The 20,670-nt window shown below is 40.2% G+C and overlaps 1 protein-coding gene and 9 pseudogenes across 1 annotated transcript; 7 read left to right on the top strand and 3 right to left on the bottom strand.

Annotated features, from left to right (window-relative positions):
• LOC116970018 overlaps positions 1–3,438 on the bottom strand; it is a 9,637-nt pseudogene extending 6,199 nt beyond the window's left edge.
• LOC116970032 lies at positions 3,046–4,408 on the bottom strand (annotated as a pseudogene).
• A 123-nt stretch (positions 4,409–4,531) lies between these two features.
• On the bottom strand, positions 4,532–5,241 carry LOC116970039 (annotated as a pseudogene).
• Positions 5,242–6,301: 1,060 nt separating this feature from the next.
• LOC116970016 lies at positions 6,302–8,901 on the top strand (annotated as a pseudogene).
• Positions 7,268–8,901, top strand: LOC116970015 (annotated as a pseudogene).
• Positions 8,902–8,953: 52 nt separating this feature from the next.
• On the top strand, positions 8,954–9,666 carry LOC116970038 (annotated as a pseudogene).
• Positions 9,667–9,745: 79 nt separating this feature from the next.
• LOC116970033 lies at positions 9,746–11,372 on the top strand (annotated as a pseudogene).
• A 488-nt stretch (positions 11,373–11,860) lies between these two features.
• Positions 11,861–13,531, top strand: LOC116970030 (annotated as a pseudogene).
• Positions 13,532–13,659: 128 nt separating this feature from the next.
• On the top strand, positions 13,660–17,307 carry LOC116970041 (NADH-ubiquinone oxidoreductase chain 5-like). Its single transcript, XM_033016769.1, has one exon. It carries the CDS (start codon positions 14,467–14,469, stop codon positions 14,977–14,979), a length of 513 nt encoding a protein of 170 aa, XP_032872660.1. The 5' UTR covers positions 13,660–14,466; the 3' UTR covers positions 14,980–17,307.
• LOC116970027 lies at positions 16,142–17,310 on the top strand (annotated as a pseudogene).
• The last annotated feature ends 3,360 nt before the right edge of the window (positions 17,311–20,670 follow it).

The following is a 20,670-nucleotide window of genomic DNA, read 5'->3' as shown; positions in this document are numbered from 1 at the left end:
TATGCTTGGAGAGCTGCTGTGTTAGCGTCTGCTGGGCATTACCATCAACGATGAGGAGAAAATGATAGGCTACCGCCTCTCCCAACGATAATAATTGAATCAAATTATTACGGTGATAAGGATCATTTCATTGTCAGAGTAAGAAAAAAGAAGGAAGGTATTAAAGAAACGGTTAAAGTTTGGGCTGTATGATATATCAGAGTGCAAATTCTAGATGGATCCTGTACGTAGAGGGTACGGGTGTGAAGATATAGAGTAGAGGTCAAAATTAAGCTTATGTTAATATTTATAGCCTAGGTGATTCAGTTTCAATGGTTGAATAGATTCTACACATGATCAAGGAACAAGAAGGGGGAATTAAGCTGACACAAGAATGAGAGCTTAACGGCTGTTTTAACGTGAGTAGAGGCTCATTGGGATAACGGATTCTGGGGGGAGGTTATAGATAAAATACAAGGGTAAAGAAGAATAATAAAATTAACAGGAATGAAGAGTTAAAGATAATTGAGTTCATGGCTATGCTTGAGTTGCACCAAGAGTTTTTGGTTCCTAAGACCAATAGATGTCTATTATCTTTCAAAAGCTTAAGTGAGCCATGGAGTTGAACCATGAGTAAAAGAATTAGCAGTCCTTTTGTCCCGGACCTCTCTGGTGAGTAAAAGATTTTAACTTTTATTTTAGAATCACAATCTAACGTTTTAATTAAACTATAGACACAAAATGTTCATCTAGGATGAGTTCAGGTTTGGTAATGATGAGGAATTGTGGGGAGAAGGTGAAGGTATATGAGCAGGTGTTCTCGGTGTGGGAGGGGGTTAGAAAGATAAATGTTGAGGTGTGGGCCCCGTTGTGTATTAGGAATATTATATAATGAGTAGGATGCTGTTAATAAAAACTCCTATCCTGTTAGGATAACTAGTTCAGTTTGATCACTTAAAAGGGAGGAGAGAATGAGTAATTCCCCTATGAGGTTTGGCTGGGGGGTAAGGCGAGATTGGCTAAGTTAGCTAAAAATCGGATGTGCCTATAGTGTGGATTAATTTTGGGTGCCTCGGGCCAATAAGAGTGTTCGGCTATGAATCCGTTCATAGTTGGTATTAGCTAAGCAGAAAAGTATTGATGAGACTAACCCATGGGCAATATAAGGGCTGTGGCACCTGCGCAGCTTCATGGGGTTGAATCAGGATGGTGCTGCTACAAGGCCTATATGACTAACTGATGAGTAGGCATTAAGGATTTAAGATCTGTTGTCGAAGACAGAATAGAGCTAGGTCATAAATTCCTCAGATTGCTAGAATAGGAAGGGGTATGCTATTTCTTTTGTGAGGGGGTTAAGTATAACAATAATCCGTATTATGCCATAGCTTCCTAGTTTAAGGAGGACTGCAGCTAGAATTATGGAGGGCAATTGGGGCTTTTACGTGGGCTTTACGGTAATCAGAGATGAACTCCGTAGAGGGGTATTTTCACCAGGAAGGCAACTAGGCAGGCAGCCCATCAAAATTTATTGGCTCAGGAGTGTAGGTTGGAAATGTTTGGGTATTGTAAACAAAGTATGGATAGGGTGCCGAGATCCTTTTGTAAGACAAGTAGGGCAATTAAGAGGGTAAGGAGCCTGCAAGGGTGTAGAATAAAAAGTAAATGCCGGCATTAAGACGCTCAGTTTGATTTCTCATCGTGTAATAATAATAAGAGTTGGGATGAGTGTAGCTTCAAATATAATATAAAATAGAATTATCTCTGTTGCCTAAATGCTAAAATTAGTAGTGTTTGGAGGGTGATTAGTAAAGAGATATAATCTGTTGTCGTTTATGGGGTTCAGCGGTTACGTGTTTAAGGCTAGCTAAGAGTATAAGTGGAGGAGTCAGCATGTAAGTGCGAGTAGAGGGGCAGAAAGAGGATCAACACCAAGAAAAAGGTTAGAGTAATTCAGCCCATCTCAAAGTCTCATTTAAATAGGTGAGACTTAATGAGGCAATTAAAAGGCTATTAGAGATAGTTGAAGTCCATATTCATTTTTGGGTGCGAGTCATGAGATTGGGAATATGGAGGGTGGGGATAAGGATTTTTAACATTGTAGAAGGTTGAGGTTGTTAAGGTGATCAGTTCCGTGGGTGCGGGTGGCGGCTACAGACGGGCTAGTCCCGAACTTGCTTCGCAGGCTGAGAATGTTAGTAAAATTATAGGTGCCAGGATAAAGAGGGGGAGTTTTTTACTATAGATCAGATAGCGATTGCAATGAAGAGGAGAGTATTATCCCTTCAAGACAAAACGGGCTGATAGTAGATGGAGCGATTGAAAGCTAGTCCTGTAAGGCCAAGAATAAATGCTGATGTAAGTGGAAGTAAATAGGAGTCATAGGCACTTATGGATTTTCACAATAATTTATTAAAGTCGAAATAATGGTCTTTTTTTGGACTACGCACTATTCTGCTCATTCAAGGGCCTCCTTGAAGTCATTCATAGACAAGGCCTAGTGTGAGTAGGAAAAATAATGGAAGCTCAAAGGGTGGGGTGAGTGGAGAGCCTAATTGATCCCCTCAGGGCAATGGAAGGAGTAAGGCAATCTCCAAATCAAATAGTAAGAAGAGAATTGCCACTAGGAAGAATCGTAGGGAGAATGGGAGGCGTGCAGATCCTAGGGGATCAAATCCACACTCGTAAGGTGACAGTTTTTCACTATCTGGGTTAAGAGTCGGCAGTCAGAATGCGATGAAGCTAGGATTAGGGAAACGAGGGCGGGAATGGCGATAGATAATGTAATGAGGTTCATTACTCTCCTTGGAGTCTAACCAAGAATGATGATTGGAAGTCATTTGTACTAGTTTATACTAGAAAAAGTATTATGAGCCTCATCAATCAATTGATACCTAAAGGAATAATCATACTACGTCGACAAAGTGTCAGTATCATGCAGCGGCTTCAAAGCAAAGTGGTGTTCTGATGTAAAATGGAAGAGGATTTGGGGTAGTAAACAGATTAAAAGAATGTTGCCAGCCAATAATACATGGAGTCCATGAGCCGGTTGCTACGAAGAAGGTTGTTCGTAAACCCCGTCGGCAATGGTGAATGGGGCTTAGTAATATTCTATGGCTTGAAGAGCTGTAAAGTAAAAACCTAAGAGAACTGTAAGTGTAAGAGCTTGAATAGCTTCTTTTCGATCCCCTTCCATGATGCTATGGTGTGCAGGTGACAGTGATCCGGAGGCTAATAGAACAGCAGTATTAAGTAATGGGACTTCAAATGGGTCTAAGGGAGTAATTCCTGTGGGAGGTCAGCAGCCCCCTAATTCAAGGGGTTGGGGTAGGCTGGCGTGATAAAATGCTCAGAAAAATCCAAGGAAGAAGAATACTTGTATAATAAAGAGAATCATGCCGTAGCGTAGGCCTTTGTATGGGGGGGTGTGGTGTCCTTGAAATGTTCCTTCTCGGATGACATCTCGTCACCATTGAATACTGTGAGAGCAAGAAGGTGAGTCCTAGGGAGAAGGGACATGGTGTGAAAATGGAAATCAAATGGCTAGGCCTGAGGTTATAAGGAGAGCAGCAATAGCTCCTGTTAAGGTCATGGGCTTGGGTCAACTATGTGATATGCGTGTGCTTGGTGGGCCATTATAAACGTTTTCTTGTAGATTACAGGCTTAACTAATAGTACAAATACATAGGCTTGAATCATGGCTACGGCCACTTTAATCGAGTAAGTAGAAATAATACGAATAAGTTAGGATTGCTACTGCAGGCATAGTGGAGATTAATCCAAGGATGCGTTGCAATTATTGTATTAATAAATGGGCCTGCTGTGAGGTAGCTGTGAGTCGAACTCCTAAGGCTAAGGGTCGAATGAATAGGCTAATAGTTTCGAAATAATGAGAACTGGAATTAAAGGGGGGGGGGGGGGCTGGGGGTGCTTCTGGGAGGCGGATGGCCTAGGGCAAGGTGGGGTGATTTAATATGCCAATTAAGAACTGTGGTTAATCACAAGGGAAGGGCAAAGCTATATTTAATGATGAGTTGGGTGTGGTGTAAATGTTGTAAGGGAGGAAGGCCTCGTAGGTTAATAGTAATTAAGAAAAGTATAAGGCTGGGCGGGAATAATGGCTCTTGTGTCCTCCCACATTAAGCAGGTTGTAGGAGTTGCTGCGTAATCGGCTATACCTTCATGTTTGTAGGGTTGATAGGCGGTTGTTAAGTCATCGGTTTGAGGGAGTTTGGAAGATTACTGCTGTTATAATTGTAGGGCAATTAAGGTAGGCCTATACAGTGAGGGGCTTAAAAATTGATCAAAACATGGTTTTAAGCTCATGGTCAGTTTAGGGTCTGGTTTTTGTTTTTCAGTATTTTTTGGGGTGGGGCTATAATTGAGTAAATAAGATGTAAGTTTATGTGGTAAGACGATCAAGAAGAATAACCAGGAGAATAGGAAGATTAAAAATCAGGATTGAGGTTGAGTTGAGGCATATCATCAAGGGTGGTTGGGAATCACCAATATTTAGCTTAAAAGGCTAATGCTGGACCCTGTTAGCTTCTTAATGAGACTTCTTCTAGCATTAATGAAGATCAATTTTCAAAGTGTTCTAAGGGTACTGCTTCAACTACGATGGGTATAAAGCTGTGGTTGGCACCACAGATTTCTGAACACTGTCCGTAATAGACACCAGGCCGAGAAATGATAAAGGCGGTTTGATTGAGGCGTCCTGGTACTGCATCTATTTTACTCCAAGTGCTGGGATTGTTCAGGAGTGTAAGACATCTTCTGCGGTTACTAAAACTCGAATAGGGGACTCTATGGGACAACCATGCGGTGGTCTGTCTCTAGAAGTCGAAATTGTCCTGGATACAAGTCCTCAGTTTGGATTATGTAGGAGTCAAATTCTAAATTTTCATAGTCTGTATATTCGTAGCTTCAATCATGATGGCCTAACGCTTTAATTGTAATGTGTGGATCATTAATTTCGTCTATTAGGTATAAGATCCCGTAGCGAGGGTAGTGCAATTATAATAAGGATGATAGCGGGTAAGATGGTTCATACAATTTCAATTTCTGTGAGTCTAAGATATATTTATTAGTTAGTTTAGTAGTTACTATTGCTACAATAATATAAAGAACTAATGTGCTAATAAGAAAGACAATTATTAATGTGTGGTCGTGGAAATGGAGAAGTTCTTCTATAATAGGGGAGGCTGCGTCTTGGAATCCTAATTGTGCTGGGTGTGCCATTAATTTAAGATTCGTGGGAGTTTAACCCACAATTTCACCTCGACAAGGTGATGTAATTGATTTACTAGAGTCTCAAGAAAGTGACAGAGTGGTGATGTGGTTGGCTTGAAACCAACTTATGGGGGTTCAATTCCTTCCTTTCTTGTTAATAAGCAGGCTGTTGAACTTGAACGAAAGCTGGTTCTTCTAGGTGTGGTATGGAGGAGGGCAGCCATGAAGTCATTCTACATTGGTATTAGAGAGTTCAATAGATAGAACTTCACGTTTTGAGGCAAATGCTTCTCAAATAATAAATAATAAGATGATGACAGCGACTAACGAGATTAGGGATCCGATAGATGATACAACATTTCAAAGGGTGTAAGCATCTGGGTAATCTGAATAGCGTCGTGGTATGCCCGCTAAACCTAGGAAGTGTTGGGGGAAAAAGGTCAGGTTTACTCCGATAACTATAATTAAGAATTGAATTTTTGATCATGTGGAGTGAAGTGTGTAGCCTGTGAATAAGGGGAATCAATGAACAAAGCCTGCTATAATAGCAAATACTGCTCCTATTGAGAGAACATAATGGAAATGGGCTACAACATAATAGGTGTCGTGGAGTACAATGTCAACTTAGATTATCAAACAATCCCTCCCCTCCACTGGCTAGGAATCACCTATGCTCAAAGAGCGACTTCTATTTAATAGGCTTTAGAGTTAGTAGCTAAAGCTTTAACCATGTTGGAATGGAATAAATTCCGTGGTGATCAAAACTCTCCTGTCTACATACAATCCTAGAGTAATTATTCTTTTGTGCTCAGAAATTAAACCCTAAATGACCATAATAATTCCACAAACATCACCAATAGCCGAAATACCTTTTTTACCCAGATAATCTGAACTACCTTTTGAGATTACAACAAATCCTCCAAATTAAACATTACCCAGGGTCACCAAATCAAACTAATTGCTTAGCCTTAGGGTCTCTCCCCCTGCTGGCAAAGAAAATTGTGATTGATTACGATCTGTAATCGTTGGAATGCCAGCTGACTCTGGGAACACCATAAGAAAAAGTTCTCAAGGATACTCCCATGAATAAAATATTCTCATAGCCCTGGGGGTTACCTCAATCATCGTCGGGGGATGAAGCGGACTTAATCAAACACAACTACGAAAAATTCTAGCGTATTCATCAATTGCACACCTAGGATGAATAATCACTATTATTCATTTTGCCCCAAATCTAGCACTACTAAACCTTGCCCTCTATATTATTATAACCACCTCAATATTTCTCCTATTTAATACACTTAATTCAACAAAAATCAACTCAATCTCCGTATCTGCTACCAAATCCCCACTACTCTCAATCCTATCCTTAGTTACTTTACTCTCATTAGGAGGCTTGCCCCCACTCTCAGGGTTTATACCCAAATGACTCATCTTGCAAGAACTAACTAAGCAAGATCTACTAATCCCAGCCACTATTATAGCCCTGGCAACTCTCCTTAGCTTATTTTTTTACTTACGTCTCTGCTACGCAATAACCCTAACTATCTCCCCAACCCCAATCTTTTTCATATCCTCATGACGAGCAAAAACCACTCAAATGAATATCTTACTCACAATCACCACTTCTCTCTCCATCCTTCTCCTCCCCCTAACCCCAACATTACTGACACTATCCACGTAAGAAATTTAGGTTAATAAAACCAAAAGCCTTCAAAGCTTTCAATAAGAGTTCAAATCTCTTAACTTCTGATAAGACTTGCAAGACTCTATCTCACATCCTCTGAATGCAACCCAGATGATTTAATTAAACTAAAGTCTTCTAGATAAGCAGGCCTCGATCCTACAACATCTTAATTAACAGTTAAGCGTTTAAACCATCGAACTTTTATCTAGGCTTCTCCCGCCGTAGGGTAAAAGGCGGGAGAAGCCCCGGGAGAGCCTTAATCTCCGTCTCAGGATTTGCAATCTTGTGTAAACTTTACTACGGGACTTGGTAAGAAGAGGACTCTAACCTCTCTTCGCGGAACTACAGACCACCGCTTAACTCTCAGCCATCTTACCTGTGGCAATTAATCGCTGATTATTCTCTACTAATCACAAAGATATCGGCACCCTTTACTTAATCTTTGGTGCCTGAGCAGGTATAGTCGGAACTGGCCTAAGTCTCTTAATTCGAGCAGAACTAAGTCAGCCCGGATCACTTCTAGGTGATGATCAAATTTATAATGTCCTTGTTACAGCCCATGCCTTAGTAATAATCTTTTTTATGGTTATACCAATTATAATCGGGGGATTCGGCAATTGACTCGTCCCTTTAATGATCGGCTCTCCAGATATAGCCTTTCCACGCATAAATAACATAAGCTTTTGACTTTTACCCCCTTCATTTCTTCTTCTCCTGGCCTCCGCTGGGGTTGAAGCCGGAGCTGGAACAGGTTGAACTGTTTACCCCCCTCTAGCTGGAAATCTAGCTCACGCGGGGGCCTCCGTAGACTTAACAATTTTCTCTCTTCATTTGGCAGGTATTTCTTCTATCTTAGCCTCCATTAATTTCATCACCACAATCATCAACATAAAACCCCCAGCAATCTCTCAATACCAAACACCTTTATTCGTGTGATCTATCCTTGTCACAACTGTCTTACTTCTTATGGCCCTCCCAGTACTAGCAGCTGGCATTACCATACTACTTACAGATCGTAACCTCAATACAACTTTCTTTGACCCCGCAGGGGGAGGAGACCCTATTCTCTACCAGCACTTATTCTGATTCTTTGGTCACCCTGAAGTATATATTCTAATTTTACCAGGATTTGGAATAATCTCACATGTAGTTGCTTATTACTCTGGTAAAAAAGAACCCTTCGGCTATATAGGTATAGTTTGAGCAATAATAGCTATTGGTCTTTTAGGGTTTATCGTCTGAGCACACCACATATTTACAGTAGGGATAGATGTAGACACACGAGCGTATTTTACATCAGCCACGATAATTATTGCCATTCCAACAGGTGTTAAAGTCTTTAGCTGACTAGCCACCCTCCACGGCGGCTCCATTAAATGAGAAACACCACTACTTTGAGCATTAGGCTTTATCTTCCTATTCACAGTTGGAGGGCTGACGGGGGTTGTTTTAGCCAATTCTTCCCTTGACATTGTACTCCACGACACCTATTATGTTGTAGCCCATTTCCATTATGTTCTCTCAATAGGAGCAGTATTTGCTATTATAGCAGGCTTTGTTCATTGATTCCCCTTATTCACAGGCTACACACTTCACTCCACATGATCAAAAATTCAATTCTTAATTATATTTATCGGAGTAAACCTGACCTTTTTCCCCCAACACTTCCTAGGTTTAGCGGGCATACCACGACGCTATTCAGATTACCCAGATGCTTACACCCTTTGAAATGTTGTATCATCTATCGGATCCCTAATCTCGTTAGTCGCTGTCATCATCTTATTATTTATTATTTGAGAAGCATTTGCCTCAAAACGTGAAGTTCTATCTATTGAACTCTCTAATACCAATGTAGAATGACTTCATGGCTGCCCTCCTCCATACCACACCTATGAAGAACCAGCTTTCGTTCAAGTTCAACAGCCTGCTTATTAACAAGAAAGGAAGGAATTGAACCCCCATAAGTTGGTTTCAAGCCAACCACATCACCACTCTGTCACTTTCTTGAGACTCTAGTAAATCAATTACATCACCTTGTCGAGGTGAAATTGTGGGTTAAACTCCCACGAATCTTAAATTAATGGCACACCCAGCACAATTAGGATTCCAAGACGCAGCCTCCCCTATTATAGAAGAACTTCTCCATTTCCACGACCACACATTAATAATTGTCTTTCTTATTAGCACATTAGTTCTTTATATTATTGTAGCAATAGTAACTACTAAACTAACTAATAAATATATCTTAGACTCACAAGAAATTGAAATTGTATGAACCATCTTACCCGCTATCATCCTTATTATAATTGCACTACCCTCGCTACGGATCTTATACCTAATAGACGAAATTAATGATCCACACATTACAATTAAAGCGTTAGGCCATCAATGATATTGAAGCTACGAATATACAGACTATGAAAATTTAGAATTTGACTCCTACATAATCCAAACTGAGGACTTGTATCCAGGACAATTTCGACTTCTAGAGACAGACCACCGCATGGTTGTCCCAATAGAGTCCCCTATTCGAGTTTTAGTAACCGCAGAAGATGTCTTACACTCCTGAACAATCCCAGCACTTGGAGTAAAAATAGATGCAGTACCAGGACGCCTCAATCAAACCGCCTTTATCATTTCTCGGCCTGGTGTCTATTACGGACAGTGTTCAGAAATCTGTGGTGCCAACCACAGCTTTATACCCATCGTAGTTGAAGCAGTACCCTTAGAACACTTTGAAAATTGATCTTCATTAATGCTAGAAGAAGTCTCATTAAGAAGCTAACAGGGTCCAGCATTAGCCTTTTAAGCTAAATATTGGTGATTCCCAACCACCCTTGATGATATGCCTCAACTCAACCTCAATCCCTGATTTTTAATCTTCCTATTCTCCTGGTTATTCTTCTTGATCGTCTTACCACATAAACTTACATCTTATTTACTCAATTATAGCCCCACCCCAAAAAATACTGAAAAACAAAAACCAGAACCCTGAAACTGACCATGATCTTAAACTTTTTTGATCAATTTTTAAGCCCCTCACTTATAGGCCTACCCTTAATTGCCCTAGCAATTATTATACCAGCAGTAATCTTCCAAACTCCCTCAAACCGATGACTTAACAACCGCCTCATCACCCTACAAACATGATTTATTAGCCGATTTACGCAGCAACTCCTACAACCTCTTAATGTGGGAGGACACAAATGAGCCATTATTCTCACAGCCCTTATACTTTTCTTAATTACTATTAACCTACTAGGCCTTCTCCCTTACACATTTACACCAACAACCCAACTCTCATTAAATATAGCTTTTGCCCTTCCCTTGTGATTAACCACAGTCTTAATTGGCATATTAAATCAACCCACCATTGCCCTAGGCCATCTCCTCCCAGAAGGCACCCCCACCCCTTTAATTCCAGTTCTCATTATTATCGAAACTATTAGCCTATTCATTCGACCCTTAGCCTTAGGAGTTCGACTCACAGCTAACCTCACAGCAGGCCATTTATTAATACAATTAATTGCAACAGCAGCCTTTGTATTAATCTCCACTATGCCTGCAGTAGCAATCCTAACTTCTATCGTATTATTTCTACTTACTCTATTAGAAGTGGCCGTAGCCATGATTCAAGCCTATGTATTTGTACTATTATTAAGCCTGTATCTACAAGAAAACGTTTAATAATGGCCCACCAAGCACACGCATATCACATAGTTGACCCAAGCCCATGACCGTTAACAGGAGCTATTGCTGCTCTCCTTATAACCTCAGGCCTAGCCATTTGATTTCATTTTCACACCATGTCCCTTCTCCTCCTAGGACTCATCCTTCTTGCTCTCACAGTTATTCAATGGTGACGAGATGTCATCCGAGAAGGAACATTTCAAGGACACCACACCCCCCCAGTACAAAAAGGCCTACGCTACGGCATGATTCTCTTTATTATATCAGAAGTATTCTTCTTCCTTGGATTTTTCTGAGCATTTTATCACGCCAGCCTAGCCCCAACCCCTGAATTAGGGGGCTGCTGACCTCCCACAGGAATTACTCCCTTAGACCCATTTGAAGTCCCATTACTTAATACTGCTGTTCTATTAGCCTCCGGAGTCACTGTCACCTGAGCACACCATAGCATCATGGAAGGGGATCGAAAAGAAGCTATTCAAGCTCTTACACTTACAGTTCTCTTAGGTTTTTACTTTACAGCTCTTCAAGCCATAGAATATTACGAAGCCCCATTCACCATTGCCGACGGGGTTTACGGAACAACCTTCTTCGTAGCAACCGGCTTCCATGGACTCCATGTTATTATTGGCTCAACATTTCTTTTAATCTGTTTACTACGCCAAATCCTCTTCCATTTTACATCAGAACACCACTTTGGCTTTGAAGCCGCTGCATGATACTGACACTTTGTCGACGTAGTATGATTATTCCTTTATGTATCAATTTATTGATGAGGCTCATAATACTTTTCTAGTATAAACTAGTACAAATGACTTCCAATCATTCATTCTTGGTTAGACTCCAAGGAGAAGTAATGAACCTCATTACATTATCTATCGCCATTCCCGCCCTCGTTTCCCTAATCCTAGCTTTCATCGCATTCTGACTGCCGACTCTTAACCCAGATAGTGAAAAACTGTCACCTTACGAGTGTGGATTTGATCCCCTAGGATCTGCACGCCTCCCATTCTCCCTACGATTCTTCCTAGTGGCAATTCTCTTCTTACTATTTGATTTGGAGATTGCCTTACTCCTTCCATTGCCCTGAGGGGATCAATTAGGCTCTCCACTCACCACCACCCTTTGAGCTTCCATTATTATTATCCTACTCACACTAGGCCTTGTCTATGAATGACTTCAAGGAGGCCTTGAATGAGCAGAATAGGTGCTTAGTCCAAAAAAAGACCATTAATTTCGACTTAATAAATTATGGTGAAAATCCATAAGTGCCTTATGACTCCTATTTACTTCACAATTACATCAGCATTTATTCTTGGCCTTACAGGACTAGCTTTCAATCGCTCCCATCTACTATCAGCCCTTATTTGTCTTGAAGGGATAATACTCTCCCTCTTCATTGCAATCGCTATCTGATCTATAGTAATAAACTCCCCCTCTTTATCCTTGGCACCTATAATTTTACTAACATTCTCAGCCTGCGAAGCAAGTTCTGGACTAGCCCTTCTTGTAGCCGCCACCCGCACCCACGGAACTGATCACCTTAACAACCTCAACCTTCTACAATGTTAAAAATCCTTATCCCCACCCTCCTATTATTCCCAATCTCATGACTCGCACCCAAAAAATGAATATGGACTTCAACTATCTCTAATAGCCTTTTAATTGCCTCATTAAGTCTCACCTGATTTAAATGAGACTTTGAGATGGGCTGAAATTACTCTAACCTTTTTCTTGGTGTTGATCCTCTTTCTGCCCCTCTACTCGCACTTACATGCTGACTCCTACCACTTATACTCTTAGCTAGCCTTAAACACTTAACCGCTGAACCCCATAAACGACAACAGATTTATATCTCTTTACTAATCACCCTCCAAACACTACTAATTTTAGCATTTAGTGCAACAGAGATAATTCTATTTTATATTATATTTGAAGCTACACTCATCCCAACTCTTATTATTATTACACGATGAGGAAATCAAACTGAGCGTCTTAATGCCGGCATTTACTTTTTATTCTACACCCTTGCAGGCTCCTTACCCCTCTTAATTGCCCTACTTGTCTTACAAAAGGATCTCGGCACCCTATCCATACTTATTTTACAATACCCAAACATTTCCAACCTACACTCCTGAGCCAATAAATTTTGATGGGCTGCCTGCCTAGTTGCCTTCCTGGTGAAAATACCCCTCTACGGAGTTCATCTCTGATTACCTAAAGCCCACGTAGAAGCCCCAATTGCCGGCTCCATAATTCTAGCTGCAGTCCTCCTTAAACTAGGAGGCTATGGCATAATACGGATTATTGTTATACTTAACCCCCTCACAAAAGAAATAGCATACCCCTTCCTAATTCTAGCAATCTGAGGAATTATTATGACTAGCTCTATCTGTCTTCGACAAACAGATCTTAAATCCTTAATTGCCTACTCATCAGTTAGTCATATAGGCCTTGTAGCAGCAGCCATCCTGATTCAAACCCCATGAAGCTTCGCAGGTGCCACAGCCCTTATAATTGCCCATGGGTTAGTCTCATCAATACTTTTCTGCTTAGCTAATACCAACTATGAACGTATTCATAGCCGAACACTCTTATTGGCCCGAGGCACCCAAATTATCCTACCACTTATAGGCACATCCTGATTTTTAGCTAACTTAGCCAATCTCGCCTTACCCCCCAGCCCAAACCTCATAGGGGAATTACTCATTATCTCCTCCCTTTTTAAGTGATCAAACTGAACTATTATCCTAACAGGAATAGGAGTTTTATTAACAGCATCCTACTCATTATATATATTCCTAATAACACAACGGGGCCCCACACCTCAACATTTACTCTTTCTAACCCCCTCCCACACACGAGAACACCTGCTCATATACCTTCACCTTCTCCCCACAATTCTCATCATTACCAAACCTGAACTCATCCTAGGATGAACATTTTGTGTCTATAGTTTAATTAAAACGTTAGATTGTGATTCTAAAAATAAAAGTTAAAATCTTTTTACTCACCAAGAGAGGTCCGGGACAAAAAGGACTGCTAATTCTTTTACTCATGGTTCAACTCCATGGCTCACTTAAGCTTTTGAAAGATAATAGACATCTATTGGTCTTAGGAACCAAAAACTCTTGGTGCAACTCCAAGCAATAGCCATGAACTCAATTATCTTTAACTCTTCATTCCTGTTAATTTTTATTATTCTTCTTTACCCTTTATTTTTATCTATAACCTCCCCCCAAGAATCCGTTAATCCCAACTGAGCCTCTACTCACGTTAAAACAGCCGTTAAGCTCTCATTCTTTGTCAGCTTAATTCCCCTCTTCTTGTTCCTTGATCAAGGTGTAGAATCTATTACAACCAATTGAAACTGAATCAACCTAGGGCCTATAAATATTAACATAAGCTTTAAATTTGACCTCTACTCTATTATCTTCACACCCGTAGCCCTCTACGTTACATGATCCATCCTAGAATTTGCACTCTGATATATGCATACAGACCCAAACTTTAACCGTTTCTTTAAATACCTTCTTCTTTTTCTTATGACAATGATGATCCTTATCACCGCTAATAATTTGTTTCAATTATTTATCGGTTGGGAGGGAGTCGGTATCATATCATTTCTCCTCATCGGTTGATGGTATAGCCGAGCAGACGCTAACACAGCAGCTCTCCAAGCAGTAATTTATAACCGCATCGGAGATATCGGATTAATTCTAAGTATAGCCTGACTAGCTATAAATCTCAACTCATGAGAAACTCAACAATTATTTATTCTATCTAAAAACACTGATCTAACTTTACCTCTAATAGGCCTAGTACTAGCTGCTGCCGGAAAATCAGCACAATTCGGCCTCCATCCCTGGCTGCCATCAGCCATGGAGGGGCCTACGCCAGTCTCCGCCCTACTCCACTCAAGCACAATAGTCGTAGCCGGTGTATTTCTTCTAATCCGGCTTCATCCCTTAATTCAAGATAATCAGCTAATCTTATCAGCTTGCCTATGCTTAGGTGCATTAACGACTCTATTTACAGCTACCTGTGCCCTCACCCAAAACGATATCAAGAAGATCGTAGCCTTCTCCACATCCAGCCAATTAGGCCTCATAATAGTGACCATTGGCCTAAATCAGCCTCAATTAGCCTTCCTTCATATCTGCACACACGCCTTCTTCAAAGCTATACTCTTTCTTTGTTCTGGCTCCATCATTCATAGCCTAGATAACGAACAAGATATTCGAAAAATAGGAGGGCTCCACAAACTTCTACCATTTACTGCTTCCTCCCTTACAGTTGGAAGCTTGGCCCTAACAGGTATACCTTTCCTATCCGGTTTCTTTTCAAAAGACGCCATCATCGAAGCCATGAACACATCTAACCTAAACGCCTGAGCCCTGACAATAACCTTGTTAGCTACTTCCTTCACTGCTATTTATAGCCTCCGACTTATCTTCTTCACATTAATAAATACACCACGATTTACCCCACTGACACCTATCAATGAAAACAATCCCTTAGTGTTAAAACCTATTAAACGCCTAGCTTATGGAAGTATCTTAGCCGGTCTCATTATTACCTTCAACATAACACCAACCAAAACACAAATTTTAACAATACCACTCACCCTTAAACTCTCCGCCCTCCTAGTAACAATTATGGGCCTACTTTTAGCCCTAGAATTAACCAACCTCACCAAACACCAATTTAAAATTTACCCAACCATATCAACCCATAATTTCTCTAATATATTAGGCTATTTCCCACCAATTTTCCACCGTATTTACCCACAAATCAACCTTCACTGAGCTCAAACTATCTCAACCCACCTGATTGACCTAACATGAAATGAAAAAATAGGACCAAAAAATAAACTTATCCAACAAACATCCATAATTAAATTATTTACACTACCCCAGCAAGGCTTCATTAAAATTTATCTTATAATCTTTTTCCTCACTCTTACCCTAGCTACACTAATCATAATTTAGACTACACGCAATGTCCCTCAAGAAACACCACGAGTTAACTCTAGTACAACAAACAATGCCAAAAGCAGTATTCAACCACTTAGTATAAGTAAATAACCACCATAAGAATATAGTAAAGCTACACCACTAAAATCCCCACGAATCACCTCTAGACCATTAATTTCATCCCCCCCAAACCACCCTCACCCTCAACCCCCAACAAAATGTTTATTAACGTATATTAAACCCCCAACATAAAATAAAACATAAATTAACACCGATCAATCCCCTCATGACTCAGGATAAGGTTCTGCAACAAGTGCCGCAGTATAAGCAAACACAACCAACATCCCCCCTAAATAAATTAAAAATAAAACTAAAGATAAAAAAGAACTTCCAGAACTTACCAACAAACCACACCCCACGCCAGCAGAAATTACTAAACCGAGGGCAGCATAATAAGGAGAAGGATTTGAAGCCACTGCTACCAAACCTATAATAAAACCCAACATTATAATAAATACTAAATAAATCATAAATTCCCACTTAGATTTTAACTAAGACCAATAGTCTGAAAAACTACCGTTGTTATTCAACTACAAGAACCTAATGACCACAAATATTCGAAAAACCCATCCATTATTTAAGATTATTAATAGCTCACTTATTGACCTCCCCACCCCAGTCAACATCTCAATCTGATGAAATTATGGCTCACTTCTAGGACTTTGCCTGATTATTCAGATCCTCACTGGCCTCTTCTTAGCCATGCACTACACCCCAGATATCGCCTCCGCTTTCTCCTCAGTTGTTCACATCTGCCGAGATGTGAATTATGGATGACTTATCCGCAATATTCACGCCAATGGAGCCTCACTCTTTTTTATCTGTATTTACATTCACATAGCTCGTGGATTCTACTACGGATCTTACCTCAACAAAGAAACATGAAATATTGGGGTAATCCTTTTATTTTTATTAATAGCAACAGCCTTTGTAGGCTATGTCTTGCCATGGGGTCAAATATCATTTTGAGGCGCAACAGTCATTACAAACCTCCTATCCGCTTTCCCCTATATCGGCAACATTTTAGTAGAGTGGATTTGAGGGGGCTTCTCAGTCGATAACGCCACCCTAACCCGATTCTTTGCCTTCCATTTCTTATTTCCTTTCCTAATTGTTGCACTTACCCTACTCCACCTCCTCTTCCTTCACGAGATAGGCTCTAATAACCCCACTGGACTCAACTCTAACACAGATAAAATCCCATTTCACCCTTACTTCTCTTACAAAGACCTTTTAGGCTTCTTCATCCTAGGCCTCCTCCTAACCCTGCTTGCTCTTTTCACACCCAACCTTCTAGGGGACACAGAAAATTTCATCCCAGCCGATCCCCTACTCACACCACCTCACATCAAGCCAGAATGATACTTCCTGTTTGCCTACGCGATCCTGCGCTCTATCCCGAACAAACTAGGGGGGGTCCTTGCTCTCTTATTTTCAATCCTCATCCTCATGCTGGTGCCCATACTACATACATCCAAGCAACGAAGCGCCACATTTCGACCAATCACCCAAATCTTATTTTGAACACTACTCACAAACACTATCATTCTAACATGGATTGGGGGCCAACCAGTAGAGCAACCATTCATCATTATCGGCCAAATTGCCTCCGTTATTTACTTCCTCTTATTCCTCATCCTTCTTCCCCTTGCCGGCTGATGAGAAAATAAAATTTTAAATCTTTAATATGTTATGGTAGCCTAAAAATTAAGGCGTTGGTCTTGTAAACCAAAAATTGGAGGTGGGATGCCTCCCCAAAACAGGCCTCCCCAAAACAGGCCTCCCCAAAACAGGCCTCCCCAAAACAGGCCACCCAAAACAAGCTGTATTCAGGAAAGAGAGGGTTGAACTCCCAGCCTTGGCTCCCAAAGCCAAGATTCTGCTTAAACTACCTCCTGAGACACACCAGTTTTCCTGGTCGTCAATTTTGCGGCCCTTACTTAGTCAGATATACATATATATTATTGGGCTCATATATATGTAATATGTACATATTATAGTACTATGTATAATACTCATTCATCGACTGTAAGCTATTTCATGACATACCATGTATAATACTCATTAGTAAATGTCCAACTATTACATTATATATAATTATTAACCCACATTTTTCTAATATCCAAAGAATCATAACTAATTTATCCACTCAGTTACCTCATTTTTCTCTCAACCGTTAGACTAAAGCACACATTTTTAAATAAGCAATATATTAATTACAGTTGATTATTAGGGCTGGCGAGAACCAACCAATACCCTAATATAGCCACCTTTGCACGGTTTGTGGTACTGAATTGGATTAATCCCCAGAACTTGCTCAAATGCTCACATTAGGCACCCTTGAACGGCATACGTCTCTTAATCGCGTCATTTTGCCTTTCCTCTAGTTCCCTTAGTTAGCATTCAACTATTCATCGTCTCAAGATTTCCAGCCCTCCCAGTTTTTTTTGGGGATGAAGCAAAGATTAACCCTCCAGACGTCTCTGTCGGGTTGCGGCCGGAACATCAAATTAAGTTAGTCCTATACTCAACATAATATTATAAAACTTCGCTACTTATATCATTCGCTGGGCTTCTACTTGTCAAAATAAGGCAGTACTCACATGGCTAAGACCAATAATTGAAATTTAACTTCCATCCATATATACGAATAATTGGACAAAGGTTTAATAAAGACATTCTATTAAACCGCATATTACTAAGAAAATTAATATTTAATTAATGGGAAAAACTAAGATTTTTTAACCACAAACATCTATATATAGGCATAGATATATTATATAGGTGCCCCCGGGTCGGGAAGAAAAAAAAAAAGGCCGATACATTTTTTTGGGAAAAACCCCCCTCCCCCTTAATATACCTAGCTATCTCGAAAAACCCCTAAAACGAGGGCTAAGTGTATATCGTCTCTGTAATGACATGTGTGTAGTTTCGTCATATATATAGTGTGACACTATCACATGCTAGTGTAGCTTAAAGCAAAGCATAGCACTGAAGATGCTAATATAAATTTTAAAAACTTTCGCAAGCACTGAAGGTTTGGTCCTGGCCTCAGTATTAATTTTAACCAAATTTACACATGCAAGTTTCAGCACTCCAGTGAGAACGCCCTAATCATGCCCTTATTTGTTTAGGAGCTGGTATCAGGCATATACAGTGTGTATAACCCATGACACCTCGCTTAACCACACCCCCAAGGGAATTCAGCAGTGATAGACATTGAACAATAAGCGCAAGCTTGAATCAGTTAAAGTTAAAAGAGTTGGTTAATCTCGTGCCAGCCACCGCGGTTATACGAGTAACTCACATTAATACTTCACGGCGTAAAGGGTGATTAAAAGTTTCTAAAAAATACTAGAGTTATAACCTTATAAAGCTGTCATACGCACCTATAAAAGGAATAATACACTGACGAAAGTAACTCTAATTAGATAGAGCTTTTGACCTCACGACAGTTAAGACACAAACTAGGATTAGATACCCTACTATGCTTAACCATAAATAGACCTTTATCATCACTTACTTTGTTTAAGTCCGCCTGAGTACTACAAGCGCTAGCTTAAAACCCAAAGGACTTGGCGGTGCCCCAGACCCCCCTAGAGGAGCCTGTTCTATAACCGATAATCCACGTTAAACCTTACCACTTCTTGCTCTTACCGCCTATATACCGCCGTCGTCAGCTCACCCCATGAGGGTATAAAAGTAAGCACAATGGATTTCCTCCAAAACGTCAGGTCGAGGTGTAGCGAATGAAGTGGAAAGAAATGGGCTACATTTTCTCTCAAGAAAACACGGACAGTAGAATGAAAAATCACTTATAAGGTGGATTTAGCAGTAAGAAAAACTTAGGATATTTTTCTGAAACCGGCTCTGAGGCGCGCACACACCGCCCGTCACTCTCCTCAACCTAAGCTACTCTATTTTATAAATAAATTTTTATCACAAGAGGAGGCAAGTCGTAACATGGTAAGTGTACTGGAAAGTGTACTTGGAATAATCAAAATATGGCTAAATTAGTAAAGCACCTCCCTTACACCGAGGATATACCCGTGCAACTCGAGTTATCTTGAACCTTAAAACTAGCCTAACTACCATTAATTAGCTTCAATATTACTAATAAATTATCTTAATATTTTATACTTAAAACATTTTCACATTCCTAGTATAGGTGATAGAACAGAAATACTTAGCGCTATAGAAAAAGTACCGCAAGGGAAAGCTGAAAAAGAATTGAAACAAATCATTAAAGTAACAAAAAGCAAAGATTCACCCCTGTACCTTTTGCATCATGATTTAGTAAGAACAAGTGGGCAAAAAGACCTTAAGTCCACCTTCCCGAAACTAGGCGAGCTACTTCGGAGCAGCGTACTAGAGCCAACCCGTCTCTGTGGCAAAAGAGTGGGAAGACTCCCGAGTAGAGGTGATAAGCCTACCGAGCCTAGTGATAGCTGGTTACCCAAAAAAAGAACTTAAATTCTGCAATAATTCTTCACCCCATCAACTAAGATTACCTAAATAAGGTGACCTGTAAGAATTATTAGTTATTTAAAAGAGGTACAACTCTTTTGAATTAAGAAACAACTTTATTAGGAGGGTAATGATCATACTATTAAAGGACCACACCCCAGTAGGCCTAAAAGCAGCCATCTGATCAGCAAGCGTCATAGCTCCAGCCCTTAACTAACCAATAATTCCGATACATTCTCCAAACCCCCTAACCAATATTGGGTTTTTTTATTACACTAAATAAAAGAACTTATACTAAAATGAGTAATTAGAGGATTACCCTCTCCAAAGCACCCGTGTAAGTCAGAAAGAATTAAATCACTGATTATTAACCGACACCAACCTGAGGTTATAATATTAATAATAATAAACTAGAAAAACACATTTGTTATATCGTTAACCCTACACAGGAGTGCTTACAGGAAAGATTAAAAGAAAGTAAAGGAACTCGGCAAACACAAACTCCGCCTGTTTACCAAAAACATCGCCTCTTGCAAACTCTGTATAAGAGGTCCCGCCTGCCCTGTGACATTGTTTAACGGC

The sequence above is a fragment of the Amblyraja radiata genome, unplaced genomic scaffold (assembly GCF_010909765.2).
Source record: "Amblyraja radiata isolate CabotCenter1 unplaced genomic scaffold, sAmbRad1.1.pri scaffold_486_ctg1, whole genome shotgun sequence".
NCBI lineage: Eukaryota > Metazoa > Chordata > Chondrichthyes > Rajiformes > Rajidae > Amblyraja > Amblyraja radiata.
This window is presented reverse-complemented; position numbering and strand designations above follow the sequence as displayed.